The 23,275-nt window shown below is 42.3% G+C and overlaps 1 protein-coding gene across 1 annotated transcript; it reads right to left on the bottom strand.

Moving 5' to 3' along the window:
• Positions 1 to 17,856: 17,856 nt before the first annotated feature.
• Positions 17,857 to 23,062, bottom strand: LOC114892900 (maspardin; the record flags this gene model as incomplete). Its single annotated transcript, XM_029218289.1, has 5 exons — positions 17,857 to 17,980; positions 18,655 to 18,763; positions 20,721 to 20,866; positions 21,754 to 21,834; positions 23,015 to 23,062. Coding segments are annotated over 5 exons (508 nt in total), but the record flags the coding sequence as incomplete, so codon positions are not given.
• Positions 23,063 to 23,275: the final 213 nt, after the last annotated feature.

Here is a 23,275-nt window from a genome sequence, read left to right as displayed (position 1 = left end):
CGTACCCGTACCCTAACACTAACCCCTACCCTCATCCTAACCCGTACACTAACACTAACCCGTACCCTAAAACATACCCTAACTCTAAACGTTGTCATACTCTAAACTGTACCCTAAACAGTACCCGCTCCCTAACCCTTACCCTAACCGTACCCGCTCCCTAACCCGTACACTAACCGGTACCCTAATACGTATCCTAAACCTAACCCGTGGTCGGACCCTAACCTGTACCCTAAACCGTACCCATTCCCTAACACTAACCTAAACTTAACCCCTACCCTCATCCTAACCCGTACACTAACCCATACCCTAACCCTAACCCGTTGTCATACCCTAACCTGTACCCGAAACCATACCCATTCACTAACCCTTACCCTAACACGTACCTTAATCCTAACCTGTACACTAACACTAACACGTACCCTAACCCGTTATCGTACGCTAACCTGTACCCTAAACCATATCCGTTCCCTACCCTAAATCTAACCCTTACCCTAACCCGTACCCTAACCCATCGTCATGCCCTATCCTGTACCCTAAACTGTACCCGTTCCCTAATCCTTACCCTTGACCTTACTGTTAACCACACTAATATCCTAACCTGTACACAAACACTAACCCATACCCTAACCCATACCCTATCTCTATCCCATTCTCATAGCCTAACCGGTACCCTAAACCGTACCCGTTCCCTAACGCTAACCCTAATCCTTACCCTAAACCTTACCCTAACCCATACCCTAATCCTAACCAATATACTAATACTAACCCATACCCTAACACATACTGTAAACCAAATCCCTCGTTGTACCCTAAACTGTACACTAAACCGCACCTGTTCCCTAATCCTAACTATAACCCTAAACCTTACGCCAAACCGTACCCTCATCCTAACCCGTACCCTAAGCTTAACCTGTTGTCGTACCCTAACCTGTACCCGTTCCCTAACCCTAACCCGTACCCTAACACGTACCCTAAGCCTAACCCATTGTCATAACCTAACTTGTACCCTAAACCGTACCCGTACCCTAACCCTTACTCTAACCTGTAACCTAATCCTAAACCATACACTAAAACTAACATGTACCCTAACCTGTTGTCGTACTCTTATCTGTACCCTAAACCATACCTGTTCCCTAACCCGTACACTAAACCTTACCCTAAGCCGTACACTAACCCCGTACCATAACACGTACGCTAACCCCAACCCGATGTCGTACACTAACCCGTACCCTAAACCGCACCCGTGCCCTAACCCTTACACTAACCTATACCCTAAAACGTATATGTTCCCTAACACCCTAACCTGTACCATAATCCTAACCCGTACGCTAACACTAGCCCGTAACTTAACACATACCCTAACTCTAACCCGTTTTTGTACCCTAACTGGTAACCTAAACCTTACCTGTTCCCTAACATTAACCTTAAACCTAATCCTAACCCGTACACTAACCCATACCCTAAACTTAACCTGTTGTTGTACACTAACCTGTACCCTAAACCATACCCGTTCTCTAACCCTAACCCTTACTCTGTTACTTGCACCCTGAATCTAACCCGTACACTAACACTAACCCGTACCTAAAACGTACCCTAATCCTAACCTGTTGTCATGCCCTAACCTGTACCCTAATCCATACCTGTTCCCTAACACTAACCCGAACCCAGACCCTAACCCTAACGCTAAACCTTACCCTAATCCTTACCCTAACATATACTCTAACCTGTACACTAACAGTAACCCATATCCTAACACATACCCTAACCCCTACCCGTTCCCTAACCTGTACCCTTACCCCAATCCATACACTAATCCTAACCTGTACACCAAAATTAACCTGTACCCTAACACATACCCTAACCTGTACCCTAAATCTCTTACCCTAACTCGTATGCTAATCCTAACCGGTACCCCAACACTAACACATACCTTAAACCTAACCCGTTGTCGTATCCTAACCTGTACCCTAAACCGTACCCGTTCCGTAACCATAACCCTAACCCTTCCCGTAACCCTTATCGTAACACGTACCCTAATCCTAACCCATACACTAACACTAACCGGTACCCTAACACATACCCTAAGCCTAACCCGTTGTCATACCCTAACCTGTACCCTAAACCATACCCGTTCTCTAACACTAATGCTAACCCTTACCCTAACTCGTATCCTAATTGTAACTAGTACACTAACACTAACCCATACCGTAACACGTACCCTAACCCTAAACTGTTATGGTACACTAACCTGTACCTTAAACCATACCCGTTCCCTAACTGTAACCCTAATCCTGACCCTTACCTTACCTTAACCATAACACTTACCCTTGCCCTAACCCGTACACTAACACTAACCTGTAACCTAAAACGCAATGCAACCCTAACCCATTGTCGTACCCTAAACTGTACCCTACACCATACCCATTCCCTAAGCCTAATCCTAACTCTAACCCTTACCCTAACCCATAACATAAACCTAACCTATACACTAACCCATACCCTAACACGTACCCTAACCCTAAACAGCTGTCGTAACCTAACCTGTACCCTAAACCGTACCCGTTCCGTAACCCTAACCATAACCCTTACCACAACCTGTACCCTAATACTAATTCATACACTAACACTAACATGTACCCTAACAGTACCCTAAACCAAGCCTGATCCCTAAATCTAACCGTTACTCTAATCCGTAACCTAATACTAACCTGTACACTAACAGTAACCCGTACCCTAACCCTAAGCTGTTGTCGTACACTAACCTGTACCTAAACCTCACCCATTCCCTAACCCTTACACTAACCCGTACCCTAACACTAACCCGTACCCGAACCATACCCTAATCCTAACCCATACACTAACACTAATCTGTACCCTAATAAGTACCCTAAGCCTAACCCGTTCTCTTACCCTAACCTGTACCTAAACCGTACCCGATCCCTAACCCTTACCCATGCGCTAATCCTAATCTGTATCGTACCCTAACACATACCCTAACCCATGTCCTACACTAACCTGTATCCTAAACTCTACCCATTCCCTAATCCTAACCATAACCCTTACCCAAACTGTACCCTAACCCTTACCCTAACTTGTATCCTAGTTGTAACCAGTACACTAACCCATACCCTAAACCATCGTACCCTAATCTGTACCTTAAACCGTACCCATTCCCTTAACCCTAACCCATTGTCATACCCTAAACTGTACCCTACACCATACCCGTTCCCTAACCCTAATTCTAACCCTTACCCTAACATGTACCCTAATCCTAAACCGTACACTAACACTTACCGTACCCTAACTCATACCCTAATCCGTTTTTGTACCCTAAACTGTACTCATTCCCTAATCTTATACCTAATCCTAACTCTAACCCTTACCCTAATCCGTACGCTAACACGTAAGTTAACACGTATCCTAACTCTAACCCGTTTTTGTACCCTAACTGGTACTCTAAATAAACCTGACAAGTTCCCTAACCTTAACCCTAACCCGTACAATAACACTAACCCATACACTAACATGTACCCTAACCCTAAACGTTATCCTAACCCTTACTCGTACCCTAAATCTAATCCATACACTAACACTAACCTGTACCTACCTAACACATACCCCAACACTAACCCGTTGTCATACCCTAAACTGTACCGTAAACCATACCTGTTCCCTAACCCTTGCCCTAATCTGTACCCTAACCTGTACCCTAAACCTAACCTTTACCCTAACCCATACCCTAATTCTAACCTGTAGACTAACCCATATCCTAACCCGTACCCTAACCTGTATCCTAATCCTAACCAATATACTAATACTACCCCATACCCTTACACGTGCTCCAGCCCAAATCCCTTGTTGTACCCTAAACTGTACACTAAACCGTACCTGTTCCCTAATCCTAACCATAACCCTAAACCTTATGCTAACACTAATCTGTACCGTAACACGTACCCTAAGCCTAACCTGTTGTCGTACCCTAAACTGTACCCTAAGCCATACCCATTCCCTAACTCTAACCCTTACCCTAACTGGTACCCTAATCCTTACACTAACACTAACCCGTACCCTAACAAGTACTGTAAGCCTAACTCGTTGTCGTACCCTAACCTGTACCCTAAACCTAACCAAAAACCCTTACCCTAACTCTTACCCAAACCGTACCCTAACCCGTTGTCATACCCTTACCTGTACCCTAAACCATATCAGTTCCCTAACCATAACCTTAACCCTTACCCTAACGCTTATTCTAATCCTAACCCGTTGTCGTACCCTAACCTGTACTGTAAACTGTACCAGTTCTCTAACCCTAAACCTAACCAAAACCCTTACCCTAATCCTAACCCGTACACTATACTAATCAGTACCCATAACATACTCTAAGCCTAACCTGTTGTCGTACCCTAACTTGTACCCTAAACCCTATCTTTTCCCTAATCCTAATGCTAACCCTTACCAGAAGCCTTACCCTAATCCTAACCCGTACGCTAACCTTAACCCATACCTTAACACTAACTCGTACCCTAACCATAACACATTGTTGTTCCCTAACGTTTTCTCTAAACTGTACTTGTTCCCTAAGCCGTACCCTAATCCTAACCCATATGCTAACACTAACCCATTCCCTAACACGTACCGTAATCCTAACCCGTTGTCGTACCCTAAACAGTACCTGTTCCCTAATGCTAACCCTAGCCTTATCCTAAACCTTACCCCAAACCGTACCTTAATACTAATCTGTACACTAACATGTACCCTAACACATACCCTAAACCTAACTCGTTGTAGTACCCTAACCCGTGCCCATTCCCTAACCCGTACACTAACACTAACCCGCTGTCATACACTGAACTGTACCTGTGCCCTAACCCTTACCCTAATGTGTACTCTAACACGTACCATAACTATAACCCATTGTCATATCCTATCCTGTACCCTAAAACGTATACATTCCCTAATCCTAATACCCTAACCTGCACAGTAATCCTAACCCGTACACTAACACCTGTAACTTAACGCGTACCCTAACTCTAACCCGTTTTCATACCCTAACCGGTAACGTAAACCTTACCCGTTCTCTAACCCTAACCTTAACCCTAATCCTAACCACACCCTAATCCTAACCCGTACACTAACACTGATCTGTACCCTAAACTGTACCTGTTCCCTAACCCGAACCCTTACTCTTACCCTAATCTGTACCGTAATCCTAAGCTATACACTAATACTAACCCATACCACAACATGTACCCTAACCCTAACCTGTTGTCATACACTAACCTGTACCCTAAACCGTATCAGTTCCCTAACAATAACCCTTACCGGAACCGTACCCTAATCCGAAGCTGTACACTAACGCTAATCCGTACCCTAAGGCTAACCCATTACCGTACCCTAACCTGTACCTAAACCGTACCCAAACCCTAACCCTTACCCTAACCCGTACACTATTCCTAACCTGTACACCAAAACTAACCTGTACCCTAAACCGTACCCGTTCCCTAACTTGTACGCTAATCCTAACCCATACACTACCACATACCCTAACATGTACCCAAAACCTAATCCTTTGTCATAGCCTAACCTGTACCCTAAGCCGTATTCCTTCTCTAACCCTAATCCTAATCCTTAATCTAAACATAACCCTTACCCTAACCCATACCCTAACCCGTGCCGTAACCCTAACCTGTACCTTAAACCGTACCCGTTCCCTAACCGTTATGCTAACACTGACGCGTACCCTAAACACACGTAACCTAACCTTAACCTGTTGCCGTGCCCTAACCTGTACCCTGAAGCATACCTGTTTGCTAACCCTAAGCTGCTGTCATACCCTAACCTGTACCCTAAACTGTACCCATTCCGTAACCCTAACCCATGCCCTAATCCTAAACCGTACACTAACCCATTGTTGTACCCTAACCTGCACCCTAAACTGTACCGTACCCTAACACATACCCTAAGCCTAATCCGTTGTACCCTAACCTGTACCCTAAACCATACCCGTTCCCTAGCCCTAACCCTTACACTAACCATTTCCCTAACCGTATCCTAATACTAAACTGTACACTAAGACTAATCTGTACCCTAACGCGTACCCTAGCCCTAACACATTGTCGTACCCTTACCTGTATCCAAACCATACCCATTCCCTAGCCCTAACCCAAACCCATACCCTAAACCTAACCAGTTGTCGTACACTAACCTGTACCTGTTCCCTAACCCTTTCCTGAACCGTACTGTAATACTAACCCATACACTAACACTAATCTGTACCCTAACACTAACCCTTAACCTAAACCTTACCCTAACCCATACTCTAATCCTAGCTCATAAACTAAAACTAACCCATACCCTAACCCATTGTCATAACCTAACCTTTACCCTAAACCATACCCATTCCCTAAACTTAACCATTACCCTATCCCTTACCCTAACTGTACCCTAACCCGTACCCTAATCCTAGCCGTACACTAACCCTACTCCCTTGTTATACCGTAAACTGCACTCTAAACTGTATCCGCTCCCTAACCTGAACCTTAACCCTAAATCTAATCCTTACTCTAACACTTGCCCTAACCAGTACTCTAACCTAAACTGTACATTAACCTGTACCTTAACACGTACCCTAACTCAAACCCGTTTTTGTACCGTAACCTGTACACTAAACCGTACCCTAATCTTAACCCGTACACTAACACTAAGCCTTACCTTAGCACATACCCTAACCCTAAACCGTTTTCATACCCTAACCTGTACCTGAAACCGTACTGTTGCCTACCCATAAATCTAACCCTTACCCCAACCCATACCCAACCGTACAGTAACACTAATACGTACCCTAACCGTTGTCAGAACCTTACCTGTACCCTAAACCATACCCGTTCCCTAACCATAACTCTAACAATAACCCGTACCCTAACACGTGCCCTAACCCAAACCCGTTGTCATACCCTAACCTTTACCCCAAACCATTCGCGTACCCTAGCCCTAACCTTAATCCTAACCCGTACCCTAACCCGAACCCTAATCGTAACTGAAACACTAAGACTAACACGTACCCTAACACCTACCCTAAACCTAACCTGTTGTTCTACCATAATCTGTACCCTAAACTGTACCCGTTCCCCAACCCTAACCCTATCCCTAACCCCTTGTCATTCCCTAACCCTAAAGCTTACCGTAACCCAATCCTAACCTGAACACTAACCAGTACCCTAATCCTAACACACTGTCGTACCCTAACCTGTACCCTAAACTGCACCTGTTCCCTAACCCTTATCCATACACTAAAACTAATGGGTACCCTAACCCGTACCCTAATCCTAACCCATACACTAACACTCACCTATACCATAACACATACCCTAACCCACTGTCGTACACTTACCTGTACCCGTTCCCTAAACCTAACCCTTACCCTAACTTTACCCTAATTCTAACCCGTACACTAACACTAATCCATACCCTAACACGTATCCTAAGCCTAACCCGTTGTCCTACCCTAACCTACATCCTAAACCGTACCTAACCCTTACACTAACCCCTTGTCATTCCCTAACCCTTATCCTAAAGCTTACCGTAACCCGAACACTAACCAGTACCCTAATCCTAACACGTTGCCATACCCTAACCTGTATCCTAAACCATTCCCACTCCCTAACCATAATCCTAACCCTAACCTTAACGGTACCCTAATCCTACCCTGTACACAAACACTAATCCATACCCTAACAAGTACCCTAAGCCTAGCCCGTTGTAGTACCTTCACCTGTACCCTAAACCGTACCCGTTCCCTAACCCATACACTAACACTAGTCGGTACCCTAACATGTACCCTAAGCCTAACCTGTTGTCGTACCCAACGTGTAACCTAAACCGTACCCATTCTCTAACCCTTACCCATACACTAACATTAACCAGTATCCTAACACATACCCTAACCCGTACACTAAGCCATACCTTAACACGTACCCTAACCCATTTTCGTACCCTAAACTGTACCCGTTCCCTAACCCTGACCCTAACCAGTACCCTAATCCGAACCCATACACTAAAACTAACCCGTCTAAATCTAATCCTAAACCTAATCCTAAATCTAAAGGTAAGCCTAACCTGTTGTCGTACCCTAAGCTGTTCCCTAAACTGTACCTGTACCTATCCCTACTCCATACACTAACCTGTACCCTAACACATACCCTAAGCCTAACTCATTGTGGTACCCTAAACTGTACCCGTTTCATAACCTTAACCCTTACCCTAACCTTACCCTAACCCATACCCTAACACTATCCTGTTGTACTCTAACCTGTACCCTAAACCGTTCCCTACCCTAACACTAACCCGTACCCGAAATCTAACCAGTACACTAAGCCATACCTGTTCCCTAACGCTAAACCTAACCTGTACACTAACCCATTTCCTAATCCGTCGTTGTACCCTAAAGCGTACCCATCCCCAATTCTAACCCTAACCTTTAACCTGTACCCTAATCCTAAACCGTACACTAACCTGTACCCTAACAGTAACCAGTTGTCATACCCTAAACCGTACATGTTCCCTAACCTTGACCTTACCATTAACTGTACCAATACCCTAACACGTTGTCGTACCTTAACCTGTACCCGATCCCTAACCGTTACTCTAACCCGTAACCTAATACCTGTACCCGTTCCCTAACCCTTACCCTAACTAGTATGCTATTCCTAACTGGTACACTAACCCCTACATTAAATCTAACCCGTTGTCGTACCCTAATCCTAACCCGTACACTAACCCATAGCTTAACACGTACCCTAACTCTCACCCGTTGTCGTACCCTAAACCGTACCCGTTCCCTATCCCTAACCCTTACAATGACCCTTAACCTAAACTGTACCCGTTCTCTAACCCTAACTCTAAATCTAATCCTTATCCTAACCCTTACCCTAACTGGTACCCTAATCCTAGCCCGTAAAACAACACTAACCCGTAGCTTAACACGTACCCTAAACCATACCAGTTCCCTAACCCTAATCATAATCTGTACACTAAAACTAATCCATACCCTAAAACGTACCCTAAACTGTACCCTTACCCTAACTCATATCCTAATCATAACCAGTACACTAACACTGACATGTACCCTAAACCGTTGTCATACCCTAACCTGTACCTTATATGGTACCTGATCCCTATCCCTAATCCTAACCCTTACGCTAACTTGTACCCTAATCTTAACCTGTACACCAACACTAACCCGCACCCTAACACGTACCCTAAACTTAACCCGTTGTCCTACTCTGACCTGTACCCTAAACCATACCCGTTCCCTAACTCTAACCTTAATCCTAACTCTTACCCTAACCATACTCTAATCTAACCAGTACACTTACACTAAGCCATACCCGTTCCCTAGCCCTAACCCGTACACTAATCCGTACTGTAACATGTACCCTAAGCCTAACCCACTGCAATACCCTAAACTGTACCCAATGCTAACGCTAATCCTAAACAGTAAACTAAAACTAACCCTTACCCTAAACCGTTGTCGTACCCTAAACCATATCTGTTCCCTAACCCTAACCCAAATCCATTGTACCCCAAACTGTACCCTAAACCTTACACTAACCTGTACCCTCATCCTAACTCGTACACTAATGAATACCCTAACACAGACGGTATTGTCGTATCCTAACCTGCATGCTAAACTGTAACCGTTCCCTAACCCTACCCGTTGTCATACACTAACCTGTACCCTAAACCGCACCCATTCCCTAACCCTAACGCTTATCCTAATCCTAACCCGTACACTTACACTAACCTGTCCCCTAATCCTAACCATACACTAACGCGTACTCTAACACACAACCTAACCCGTTGTCATACCCTAACGTGTACCCTAAACCTTACACGTTCCCTATCCCTAACACTAACCCGTACCCTCAACCGTAGCGATCCCATAACACTACCCCTTACTGTAACCCATACCCTAATCCTAACACATACCCTAACTCTACACCATTGACGTACCTTAAACCTTACCCGTTCCCTGTCCCTAACCCATTGTACCCTAAACAGTACCCTAACCATAACACATTGTCATTCCCTAACCCTAACCCATACACTAACCCATTCCCTAACACGTACCCTAAGCCGTACCTGTTCCCTAACGCTAACCCTAAACAGCCTTACCCCAAACCTTACGCTATTCCATACCCTAATCCTAACCCATACCCTAACCCAAACTCCTTGTTGTATCCTAAAGTATACCCTAAACTACCTGTTTCCTAACTCTACCCCAACCCTAAACCTTACGCTAACCCGTACCCTAACCCAAACCCATACACTAACACATACCCTGAGCCTAACCCATTGTCATACATAACCCGTAGCCTAAACCGTACCCATTCCCTAATCCTAACCTGAACCTTAAACCTTACTCTAACCTGTACCCTAACACTAATGAGCACCCTAACACATACGCTAACCCGTAACTTAACACATACCCTAACTCTAACCCATTTTCGTACCCTAACCAGTACCCTAAACCTTACTGGTTCCCTAACCCTTACCCTAACACTTATCCTAACCCTTACACTACCAAGTACCCTAACCCGTTGTCGTACCCTAACCTGTACTGTAAACCGTACCAGTTCTCTAACCCTAAACCTAACCAAAACCCGTACCCGATCCGTACCCTAATCCTAACCCGTACACTATACTAATCGGTACCCATAACATACTCTAAGCCTAACCTGTTGTCATACCCTAACTTGTACCCTAAACCCTATCCTTTCCCTAATCCTCACCCTTAACCTAACCCTTACCAGAAGCCTTAGCCTAACCCGTACCCTAATAACACGTTGTTGTACCCTAACCTGTACCCTAAACCGTACCTGTTCCCTAATGCTAACCCTAACCTTACCCTAATACTAATCCGTACACTAACATGTACCCTAACACATACCCTAAATCGTTTTAGTACCCTAACCTGTAACCTAAACCATGCCCATTCCCTAACCCATACCCTAACACTAACCTGCTGTCATACACTAAACTGTACCCTAAATCGCACCCGTGCCCTTACCCTAACGCGTACCCTAATCCTAAACCGTATACTAACAATGACCCGTACCCAACACATACCATAACTATAACCCATTGTCATATCCTATCCTGTACCCTAAAATGTATACATTCCCTAATCCTAACCCCTACACTAACCCGTAACTTAACCCATACACTAACACTGAACCGTACCCTAACCCATATGCTAATCCTAACCCATACACTAACACATACCCAAAACCTAACCCTTTGTCATACCCTAACCTGTACCCTAAGCCGTACTTGTTCCCTAACCCTTACTCTAAATATAACCCTTACACTAACCCATACCCTAAAATGTACCCTAACCCGTTGTTGTACCCTCAGCTGTACCCTAAACCATCCCCTAACCCTTACCCTAACCGTACACTAACACGTAACCTAACCTTAACCCAAATCCTCACCTTAACCCGTACCCTAACCAGTACCCTCATCCTAACCCATATGCTAATACTAACCCATACCCTAACCCAAACCCATTGTTGTACCCCAAACTGTACCCTAAACCGTATGCTAACCCGTATCCTCACCCTAAACTGTACGCTAACACTAACCCATTGTCGTACCCTAACCCATACCTGTTCCCTGAAACTAACCCTAACTCTAACCCTTACCCTAACACGTACCCTAAACTGTACTGTAATCCTAACCCGTACACTAACACTAATCTGTACCCTAACACGTACCCTAAGCCTAACCCATTGTCATAACCTAACCTTTACCCTAAACCATACCCATTCCCTAAACTTTACCATTACCCTATCCCTTACCCGTACCCTAATCCTAGCCGTACACTAACCCTACTCCCTTGTTATACCGTAAACTGCACTCTAAACTGTATCCACTCCCTAACCTGAACCTTAATCCTAAATCTAATCCTTACTCTAACACTTACCCTAACCAGTACCCTAACCTAAACTGTACACTAACCCGTACCCTAACACATTGTCATACCCTAACCTATACCTGAAACCGTACCCGTTCCCTAACCATAACTCTAACAATAACCCTAACCTTACTCCTATCCTAATGCGTACACTAATACTAATCCATACCTAACACGTACCCTAAACCGTACCCATTACCTAATCGTAACCGACGCACTAACATGTACCCTAACCTGTTGTCGTGCCTTAACCTGTACCCTAAACGGTGCCCTAATCCTAACCCGTACCCTAACACATACCTTAAACCTAACCTGTTGTTCTACCATAATCTGTACCCTAAACCGTAGCCATTCCCCAACCCTAACCCTTACTCTTACCCTTAAACTTACCCGCACCAATATCCTAACCCATACCCTAATCCTAACACGTTGTAGTACCCTAATCTGTACCCTAAACCATTCCCTAACCATAATCCTAATCCTTACCTTAACGGTACCCTAATCCTACCCCATGCACTAACACTAATCCGTACCCTAAGCCTAACCCATTGTAGTACCCTAACACGGACCCTAACCCAAACCCACTGTTGTACCCCAAACTGAACCCTAACCCAAAACCTTACGCTAACCCATACCCTAACCTGTACCCTAAACCATTCACATTCCCTACCCTAACCCGTGCCAAAATCTAACCGGTACACTAACACCCGTACCGTAACACCTACCCTAATCCATTGTCGTACCCTAAACTGTAACCTAACCCATACCTGTTCCCTAACTCTTACCCTAACCCATAAACTAAGCCTAACCCGTTGTCGTATCCTAACCTGCACCCTAAACCATACCCGTTCCCTAACCCTTAACCCATACCCTAATCCTAACCTGTAAAGTAAAACTAATCCATACCCTTACCCTAACCCTAACCTGTACCCTAAACCGTACCCATAACCTAACCCATACCCTAACATGTACCCTAACCCGTTGTCGTACCCTTGTACCTTAAACTGTACCCGTTCCCTACACTAAACTTAACCCTTACACTAATCCATACCCTACATCTAACCCGTATCCTAAAACGTACCCTAATCCTAACCCGTACGCAACACTAACTCATACCCTAACGCATACCCTATCCCTAACCCCATGTCGTACCCTAACCTGTACCCTAAACCTCACCCTTAACCTAACCCTTACCCATCCACTATTCTGTACCCTAACACGTACACTAACCCATAGCTTAACACGTACCCTAACTCTAACCTGTTTTTGTACCCTAACCGGTAACCTAAACCTTACCCATTCCCTAACCTTAACCATAATCCTAACCCTTACCCTAACCTGTACCCTAAACCGTACCCGTTCAGTAACGTTAACCCTAACCCGCTGTCATACCCTAAGCTGTACCTTAAACCGTACCTGTTCCCTATCCCTAACCCTTACCCTAACCCATACACTAACATTAACCCATTCCCTAAAACGTACCCTAATCCTATCCCGTTTTTGTACCCTAAACTGTACCCATTCTCTAACCCTAACTCTAACTCTTATCCTAACCCTTACCCTAACTGGTACCCTAATCCTAGCCCGTAAAACAACACTAACCCGTAGCTTAACACGTACCCTAACCCGTTGTCGTACCCTAATCTGTACTCTAAACCATACCAGTTCCCTAACCCTTACCCTAACTCGTACCCTAATCATAACCTGTACACTAACACTAATCCATACCCTAAAACGTACCCTAAACCTAACCAGTACCCGTTCCCTAACACTAACCCTTACCCTAACTCGTATCCTAATCATAACCAGTACACTAACACTGATGCGTATCCTAACACGTACCCTAAACCGTTGTCGTACCCTAACCTGACCTTATATGGTACCCGATCCCTATCCCTAACCCTTACGCTAAAACCATACCTGCTCCATAACCCTAACTCTAACCCTCACCTTTACGCTAACCCTTATCCTAACCCATACACTAATGCTAACCCCATACCCTAACCCTTACACTAAGTCGTACCCTAATCCTAACCCGTACACTAACACTAATCTGTACTGTAACATGTACCCTAAGCCTAACCTGCTGTAGTACCCTAAACTGTACCCAACGCTAACACTAACCCTAACCCTTACCATAACCCACACCATAATCCTAAACAGTAAACTAACCCATACCCTAACATGTACCCTAACCCTAAACCGTTGTCGTACCCTAACCTGTACCCTAAACCGTACCCTAATCCTAACCCGTACACTAACGAATACCCTAACACGTACGGTAACCCATTGTTGTATCCTAACCTGCATGCTAAACTGTAACCGTTCCCTAACCCTACCCATTGTCATACACTAACCTGTACCCTAAACCGCACCCATTCCCTAACCCTTACCCTAATTATAACCTGTACACTAACACTAACCTGTACCCTAATCCTTTGTTGTACCCTAACCTGTATCCTAAACCGTACCTGTTCCCTAACCCTTACCCTAACACGGACCCTAACCCGAACCCAAAACCTTACACTAACCCATACCCTAACACGTATGCTAACCCATTGTCATAACCTAACCTGCACCCTAAACCTTACCGGTTCCCTAACCTTAAACCTAACCCATACCCTAAACCTAATCCGTACCCTAACACATACCCTAACCTGTACCCTAAACCGTACCCATTCCCTAACCCTTACCCTAACTTTACCCTAATCCTAAGATGTACCCTAAACCTAATACGTTTTGGTACCCTTACCTGTACCGAAACCGTACCCATTCCCTAGCCCTAACCATAACCCTTACCCTAACCGTACCCTAATCCTAAACCATACACTAACACTAGTCCGTACCCTAACGGGTACCCTAAACCGTACCTAACCCTTAACCTAACCCATACCCTAACCCGTTGTCGTATCCTAACCTGTAACCTTAACCGTACCCGTTCCCTAACCCTAAAACTAAATCTAATCCTTACCCTAGCCCATACCCTAATCCTAACCTGTACACTAACGCCCATACCTTAACACATACTCTAACCTGTACCCTAACCCGTGCCCGTTTCGTAACCCTAACACTCACCCTTACCCTAACCCATACACTGACACTAATCCGTACCCTACGCCTAACCTGTTGTTGTACCCTAACCCGAACCGCACCCTAATCCTAACCCGTACACTAACACTAGTTGGTACCCTACGCCTAACCTGTTGTTGTACCCTAACCCTTACCCTAACCCTTAACCTAACCTGTTGTGCCATAACCTGTACCCATTCCCTAACCAAAACCCTTACCCGAACCTCACCCTAATCCTAACCCGTACACTAACACTAGTTGGTACCCTAACACGTACCCTAAGCCTAACCCGTTGTCGTACCCTAACCTGTACCCGTTCCCTAACCCTAACGCTAACCCTTAACCTAACACTAAGCCGTACTTTAACACGTACCCTAAACTGTACCCGTTCCGTAACCCTTACCCCCCCACCCGCCATGCATTCCTTTCAACAGACATGGCTGAACCCTTCTAGAGCCCTCTTGCTCATCCCTGGTGACTCTAACTCCAATGTCAAACATTAATACAGATTTTTTTGCCAAATGTCTCTTGCACTGTTTAGCAGAAAAAATTCTACCATGAATTTCCTTTGTCCTCAAACATAAGTAAATTAACAGAATATTAATAGCAATTTTTTTTTTTTTGGCTGAGTTGGGTCTTCGTTGCTGTGTGTGGGCTTTCTCTAGTTGCGGCGAGCGGGAGTTACTCTCTGTTGTGGTGTGTGGCTTCTCATTGCAGTGGCTTCTCTTGTGGAGCACGGGCTCTAGAGCGCAGGCACAGGAGTTGTGGCGCAGGGCTGGGATCTTCCCGGACCAGGGATCCAACCCATGTCCCCTGCATTGGCAGGCGGATTCTTAACCATTGAGCCACCAGGGAAGTCCCACGAACAATCATTGACAATACTAATTTCAAAAAGATCACGAAACCCCAAAAGAACTTATTAATTTAAAAACAGTTATAGGGACTTCCCTGGTGGCGCGGTGGTTAAGAATCTGCCTGCCAACGCAGGGACATGGGTTCATGCCCTGGCCTGGGAACATCCCACATGCCGCAGAGCAACTAAGCCATGCGCCACAACTACTGAGCCTGTGCTCCGCAACAAGAGAAGCCACCACAATGAGAAGCCCGTGCACCACAACAAAGAGTAGCCCCTGCTTGCCACAACTAGGCCCGGGCACAACAATGAAGACTCAGTGCAGCCATAAATAAAAAAATTTATAAAAAAAAAAGAAAAATTTTATTAAAAAAATTAAAACAGTTATATAAGTAGCATATACTCAGTGAAAAAGAATTCAAAAAAAATTTTTATAAGAAGTCCAAACCCTTTTCTGGGGGAGCCACTGTTAGAAGTTTGGAATATATGACTCTAGAATCTTTCAGTATTCATACAAATTTATGTTTATGCACGTGCAAAAAATTATTCAAAGTAATTTAAAAGAAACAAAAGAACCCATGAAAATAAAAATAGGTGCATCTCCACCTTGCTAAAACTTGTAGACAGTTTTAAGTGACCATGTACCTACGTGGTGAACACAACTTTGAAAGGGCAGGCAGAGCAAATGCCCTGTGAGGACCATATATTTCACTGAGAGTATTGATGTCATGGTAAATGTTGGAATTATAGTGGAGAATGATAAGTTATTGTACATGTTTGTAATGGATAATTTCCTGATAAAAATCAGTTCTTAAAAATACCATGTTACTTGCACTTAGGAATAAATCCATTATGAGACAGAACAGTTATATGATTAAAATAAAAAGTCAAAGCCACAGTGAGATACCACTTCACATCCATTAGGGTGGCTACTCCTATCAAGAAAAACAGAAAATAACAAGTGCTGGAGAGGATATGGAGAAATTGGAAAACTTATGCATTGCTAGTGGGAATGTAAAATGGTACAGCCCCTGTGGAAGACAATAAGGCAGTTCCTCAAAAGGTTAAATATAGAATTACCAAATGTTTCAGCAATTCTACTTCTAGGTATGCACTACCCAAAAGAATTGAAAGCAGGAACTCAAATGGGTATTTGTACACCAATGTTCACAATAGCCAAAAGGTGGAAACAACTCAAATGTGTCAGTAGATGAGAAGATAAACAAAAGGTGGTATATACGTACAATGTTAAAAGGGAATGATACTGTAACATGGATGAACCTTGAAAACATTATGCTAAGTAAGTGAAACAAGCCAGATACAAAAAGATAATTATATGATTCCACTTGCATGAGTTATCTAAAATAGGCAGTCATAGAGAAAAGAAGATAAAGGTTAGTAGTAGGGATTGGGGGGGGAATGGGGAATTATTGTTTAATGGGTACAGAGTTTCAGTTTGGGATGATGGAAAGTTCTGGAGATAGATAACAGTGGCAGTTGGACCACACTGTAAATGTACTTAATGTCACTGCTCTGTACACTTAAAAGTGATTTAAATGGTGAATTTTGTTATGTATATTTCACTACAATTAAAAAATATATAAGAAGCAAGTTTTTGTGTTAGACTTTATGGAATTCATGATTCTCTGCACTCACGAGGCACCTTCACTTTACTGCCCAGATTTGTAATTTCGGCTAAAGAGCAATATCTGTTGATGAGAATAGCAAAGCAAACCAAAATGGGTCAGGACTAAATTTACTTTGATTTCAATGCTGTTATTCCTGCCAGGAAAAATACAGGATAAGCAATAAAAGATTATTTTGGATTTGAAAAAGCTGGGGGGTAAAAATAAAGAAAATCCAAGGCAGTTATTTGAAGAGGCACACTGAAAAATCATAAAATAATTATAAGGTGGATCTTGACATATACATAGAAAAGGCAAAGCATCTATTTTACTTAAAAGAAAACTTACGTCCATGATGGTTACAGGGATGTCCCGAATTTTATGAGGTTCCACATAAGAATTTTGACAATTCAGGGTAAGTCTTGAAGCCAGTTCACTCTGCCCCAAACTTTCCAGCTGCAGAAAGAAACAAACAAAGTGAATTTTTTAAAAATTAATTTTGTTTTGTACATTTACATTAAATCCACAGATAATATCGGTGCTTAGAAAGGTGGTATTATGTGTGGTGGGGCCAGTATGGTCACCACTGAGGAAACACAGTGTATTTGAGACCATAACTGGGCCTTGCAAGTGGTGACATTTTTCTATTCTGGGCACCTGGCCTTCCACAGCCCTCAACCTGAGCCGACTCTTCCACCAGGTGCCTGTGGGCGCCAAGCCAATTCCAGCAGCTCCAAGACAGGTAGACATTTAAGTAGAGGCCTCCGAAGAAAAACATCTATCCCAGTAGTCCCTAAATGCAAGTCCACAGACCTGCTCCATCACACTTACCTGGGGAGGTGGAAGAGGAGGGGTGAGGTAAAAACACAGATTCCCAGCGCCCTCGGCCAGGGATTCTAGTTCAATGGTCTGGTGTGAGGCCTTAGAATCTGTATTTTTAAAAGCTCCCCCAAGTGATTCTGATGAATTACTCAGCAGCAGGAATATCTGTCTGGATGTAGTAAAGTTAATATGGAAGAACGCTTAACAAATACCTCTGGTACACAGTGAGACAGGTATTTCTTCAGGAACCAAGCAGACATGAAAATTCTGAGTACAAGGTGTCCCCACCCCAAGGCCATGATCCTTACCCTGTCCACCATGAAATCAATGGCATCAGCCATCATAGGGTCCACTGGGCCAGATGAAAAGTTTCCAAGAACTATTTTTTTGAGCATAAATGACGGCATCAGCCAAAAGCTGTTAAAAAAAAAAAAAAAGACCTGATAATTTAAATTTCCAAGACTACACATAAATGGCAAATATTCATTCAACACTGAAGCTTCGTATTAGCTAGGTACTTGGGACCTAGAGATTAAAAAAAACCTAGTCTCTTCCTTTTAAAGAGCTAGTTTTGAAGCATCTAGTTTTCGTATACATTTTCTCAAGCTCCGAGTTATGGTTTAATATCCAACTTTTGGGGATTTGGAATAATTATAAGCAATATTTCAAAAATGCCTTTACAGAGGTAGACATTCTGATGATTCCAAGATTTTATTTTCTATTTGGTCTTATTCCAATGACTAACCTATTTGTGGTAAACTGAACACTTACCATATCAACCTTAAGGTTTATATCACCTTTTGATTAAAGATAGATTTCAAGATAGGAAAATCAGAGTTATTATACCTCCTATTGCTACTACTGGGTTCAATTGGGCTAATTCAAGGCAATTCAATCTTTATGTATTTCTATATGTGATCTGTCATTAGTATTTACTCCACTAATTACACTGAGAGCCATTATACAGGGTAAACATGAATTTCTCTACCCTATGCTGAAAATGACTTATAAAAGGTATAGACCAGGGACTTCCCTGGTGGTCCAATGGTTAAGACTCCATGCTTCCAATGCAGGGCACATGGGTTCGATCCCTGGTTGGGGAACTAAGATCCCACAGGCCGCAGCCAAAAAAAAAAAAAAAAACCCACAAAACACGTGCAGACCACCTTCTGATGCACAGTCTCAGTGGGCTTCCCTCACAAGGACCAGACAGCCATCTTTCAGTCACCTTCAGTGATATTTCTAAGTTCTCTACCCCACAGCTCCTTATCTTCTAAAGGTGATGCTGCCTAGGTGTGCTCTGTAGAGAGCGCATCCTCCTGGCTCTGTTTGCCCCTGCAGCCTCTGTGTGGCACAAGGTAAGCACTCAGACATTTGATAAAAAGTAGCTGATATGCAAAAGCACAAACGAAGTGGGGGAAGTCTTGGCTTCTGACAATTAAAGCATGAAAAATCATCAAAAATAATCAATGACTTAGTGCATTATCTGGACATGAAGTATCTGTGTCTGATGTATACAAGAAATTGCTGCATGAATGCTGAGTAAACAACTGAGAAAATATCAGGAGAAATATTTTTAAAATCAGAGTGAATGTTGAGTAGATGTGAAAACCATGAAAACAGTGTTTACCTAGAACATTATATGAAAACCAATCTGATCACACAGGTAGGTTTAGTTACTAGGTTGCTTTCTGCGGTAGAGCCTAGCCTTGCTAGCAATGAAAGAAATATCATGAAGTCAGCTTTAAGGTACCATTAGACATCTATCAAGTTAATTAAAATGATAAAATCAGTAAAGGGATGGCTCAGAGGAAACAGGTACCCCACTAGTTGCCCCGCAAAGCATTCCGCCATTTCCATCTTTCTAAAAAGCAGACTAACGTTGTAAAAGTGTTAAGATGTGCAGAACATCTGCTGACAGACTAAATGCTCTAATCTCTCCCTTTTGAGGAACATATCTCAAGAAAATAACTCAGAAAGGGAAGGAACAAAAGTAATTTATACAAAGATTTACAGTAGAACATGATGAAAAATTGCGAGAAGCCAAAGGCCTTAAAAAACTACAACAGGACTGTGTACACAAAATACTAAGTGGAGCAAGCAGAACACAGTATCAGTTACATATGCACTAAACTGTAAAGGCATGTGAACGTATAGTAAATAAAGCTAGACAATGATTTAGAGTAGTGGAAACAACTGAATTTAGAACTCTTTCAATTCTTTTCTTTTCCAAAGGTGATTGTTTCTAATTTTAAAAGCCAGGACACAAGTATATATGGCCTCTCCCTCCCTAATGCATCGAAAAACCAAAAGCCAACATTTTCAAAATTCCACTGAAAATAAAAAAATGTTGGTTGAATGTTTACATTCTTACCTGTTTGCAGTCCATGTTTGGTTAAAGATAGAAGTGTCACTGAAGGAATTGCAGAGGATGAGAGAATGGACTCTGGGAGATTTGTGAGTGTATTCAGCAAACTTCTGGGCCAAAAAGCCTCCCAAAGAAGCCCCAAAGAGATGAACCTAATTGGAAACAAACACAAGGATCCTAAAAACAATGATCTTGAAGTATCAAAAAAAATTGTTTTAATTATCACCAACCACAGAATACAATGTCATCACCAGTCATTAGACTGAAATATTTACAGCAGTTAGAAGTTTAGAAAATATTGTATTTAAATGCAATGTCTACAGCCTGTCAAGAAAAAATACAACTGTGCATATAAATTACACAAGTTAAAAAATATTATTCATAGATTACATTAGAAAATTAAACTACTTTGTCATTTCTGTTTAAGAAAACTGATTCGGTAATTCCACTCCTAGACATGTACCCAAGAGAACTGAAAACATCTGTCTACACAAAAACTTGTATAAGAATGTTCACAGCAACATTACTCATAATACCTAACCAATGGAAACAAACCAAATGATGAATGGATAAATAAAATGTGTTATATCCATACAATGGGATATTATTTGACAATAAAAAGGAATGAAATATTGATATAATCTGCAACACTGATGAACCCTGAAAGTGTTATGCTAAGTGAAAAAAGCCAGTCACAAAAGACCACAGATTACATCATTCCAGTTACATAAAATATCCAAAATAGGCAAATCCATAGAAACAGGGCTCCAGGGAGGAAGGGTGGGGAGTGGCTGCTAAGTATGGGGTTTCTTTTTGGGGTGGAAAAATGTTCAAAAATTGACTGTGGTGATGGTTGTACATACTGTGAATATATTAAAAAACAGTGAATTATACACTTTAAAAGGGTAAACTGTACAGTATGTGAATTCTATCTCAAAAGAGCTGTTATTAAAAAATAAAAGACAACACCAGACTTAACAATGTATCAACAAATGTTTCATTAAAATCACATGTGAGTAATTAGTTTCAAGGGACTCACTTTATCCAACTGTAAATGGTCTAAAAGTTTTCTGAATCCATCACAGAATTCAAGATGGTCCCAATAAACTGGATACTGCAACTAGAATAATAACAATAAATTTAAAGTTTATTTTAAAAACTGTAGAGGTAAAATACAACTCATATATATCTGAAAAATTTAGGACTTTCATAATAGCATTTCTCATTTGCTTAATCTCTGCTCCTTATTCAAAATATGTGGAAAATAAGCTCTCATCTTATCCTCAACTTCAAAATTCACATTTTCTCTAAAAGAACAATTTAAAAAATAAAAAAGCACACTTTAGTGATATTATGTACACAATTTTAAGTCACATCAATTTCCTTTCCAAATAGCTAAGAAACTCGGAGGTTCAAGGATGAACAGAGCAGAACCCATTCAAATAAAGAAATTCTTTTTCCCCTTTAAACCAATTTCGTTCTGAATTATGGCTCAGGAGAACTAGAAATAAAATCTGTTCTAAGGAGAGTTTCCTCTCTTTCTGGTAGCATTTCTTTAAGGCAGTATTCAATAAAATTGTTCCTCTACTTTTAATGACTTAGTCATTCTATCTGATTTCTTGTAGTACTTTTGTTTGTGACCAAAAATTTCAGATGCTTGACCCTAAGTAGCCTATTAATGTTGACAATAATGAAGAAAAAGAAACACAAGTCATTAATTCCTTTCTAGGAGACTCAGGCTTGTCACCTAAGAGTTCCCCTCTCTTTAATACCTGTAAAACCCATCTTAAAGGCTTGCTGTTTTAAGTACTTAGATTCATTTTGCCATTGACATATCACTGGGATAGATACTGCCATGTAAATTATGGGATAATTTCAGATATGATGTAATATGTTACTTTTACTATTAAAATTCCACTTGTGGATAGGATTCCACTTTTCTGAAGCAGGATGGAGAACAGACTCTCCTAACTGCAAATTTGAGAATTTGAGTCATATGACAGCCTAAAAGAAAGGAGATGACATTTTTATGAATCCTTTAATTTAAAAATGTCTGTGCCTTACGGAGTGTAGCAGAGCTGAGGTGTCAAGCACAGCCATTTCACACTAGAAACTCTGGCTTGAAGTACCAGGTGGAAGGCCTCTGCATGCAGGACTCTATGAGCAAGTGAGACTGGAAGCACAAAGGGGAAAAAAAAAAACTGGAGACAAGATGGTGGAGTAGAAAGACTTGAGCTCACCTCCTCTTATGAAAACACCAAAATCACAACTAACTGCTGACAAAAAAAACTTAAGCCTACCAAAAAAGATATTCTATACCCAAAGACAAAGAAGCCATAACGAGACACCTGCGGAACAGAGACCACAAACACAGAAAATTAGACAAAATGAGATGCAGAGAAATATGTTCCAGATGAAAGAACAAGACAAAACCCCAGAAGAACAACTAAGTGAAGTGGAGATAGGCAAGCTACCTGAAAAAGAATTCAGAGTAATGATAGTAAAGATGATCTAAGATCTTGGTAAAAGAATGGAGGCACAGATTGAGAAGATACAAGAAA

Source organism: Monodon monoceros, unplaced genomic scaffold (assembly GCF_005190385.1).
Source record: "Monodon monoceros isolate NGI ecotype Baffin Bay Population unplaced genomic scaffold, NGI_Narwhal_1 Contig1831_ctg1, whole genome shotgun sequence".
Classification (NCBI taxonomy): Eukaryota; Metazoa; Chordata; class Mammalia; order Artiodactyla; family Monodontidae; genus Monodon; species Monodon monoceros.
Note: the sequence above shows the minus strand (reverse complement) of the source record. Positions and strands in the feature narration are given on the sequence as shown.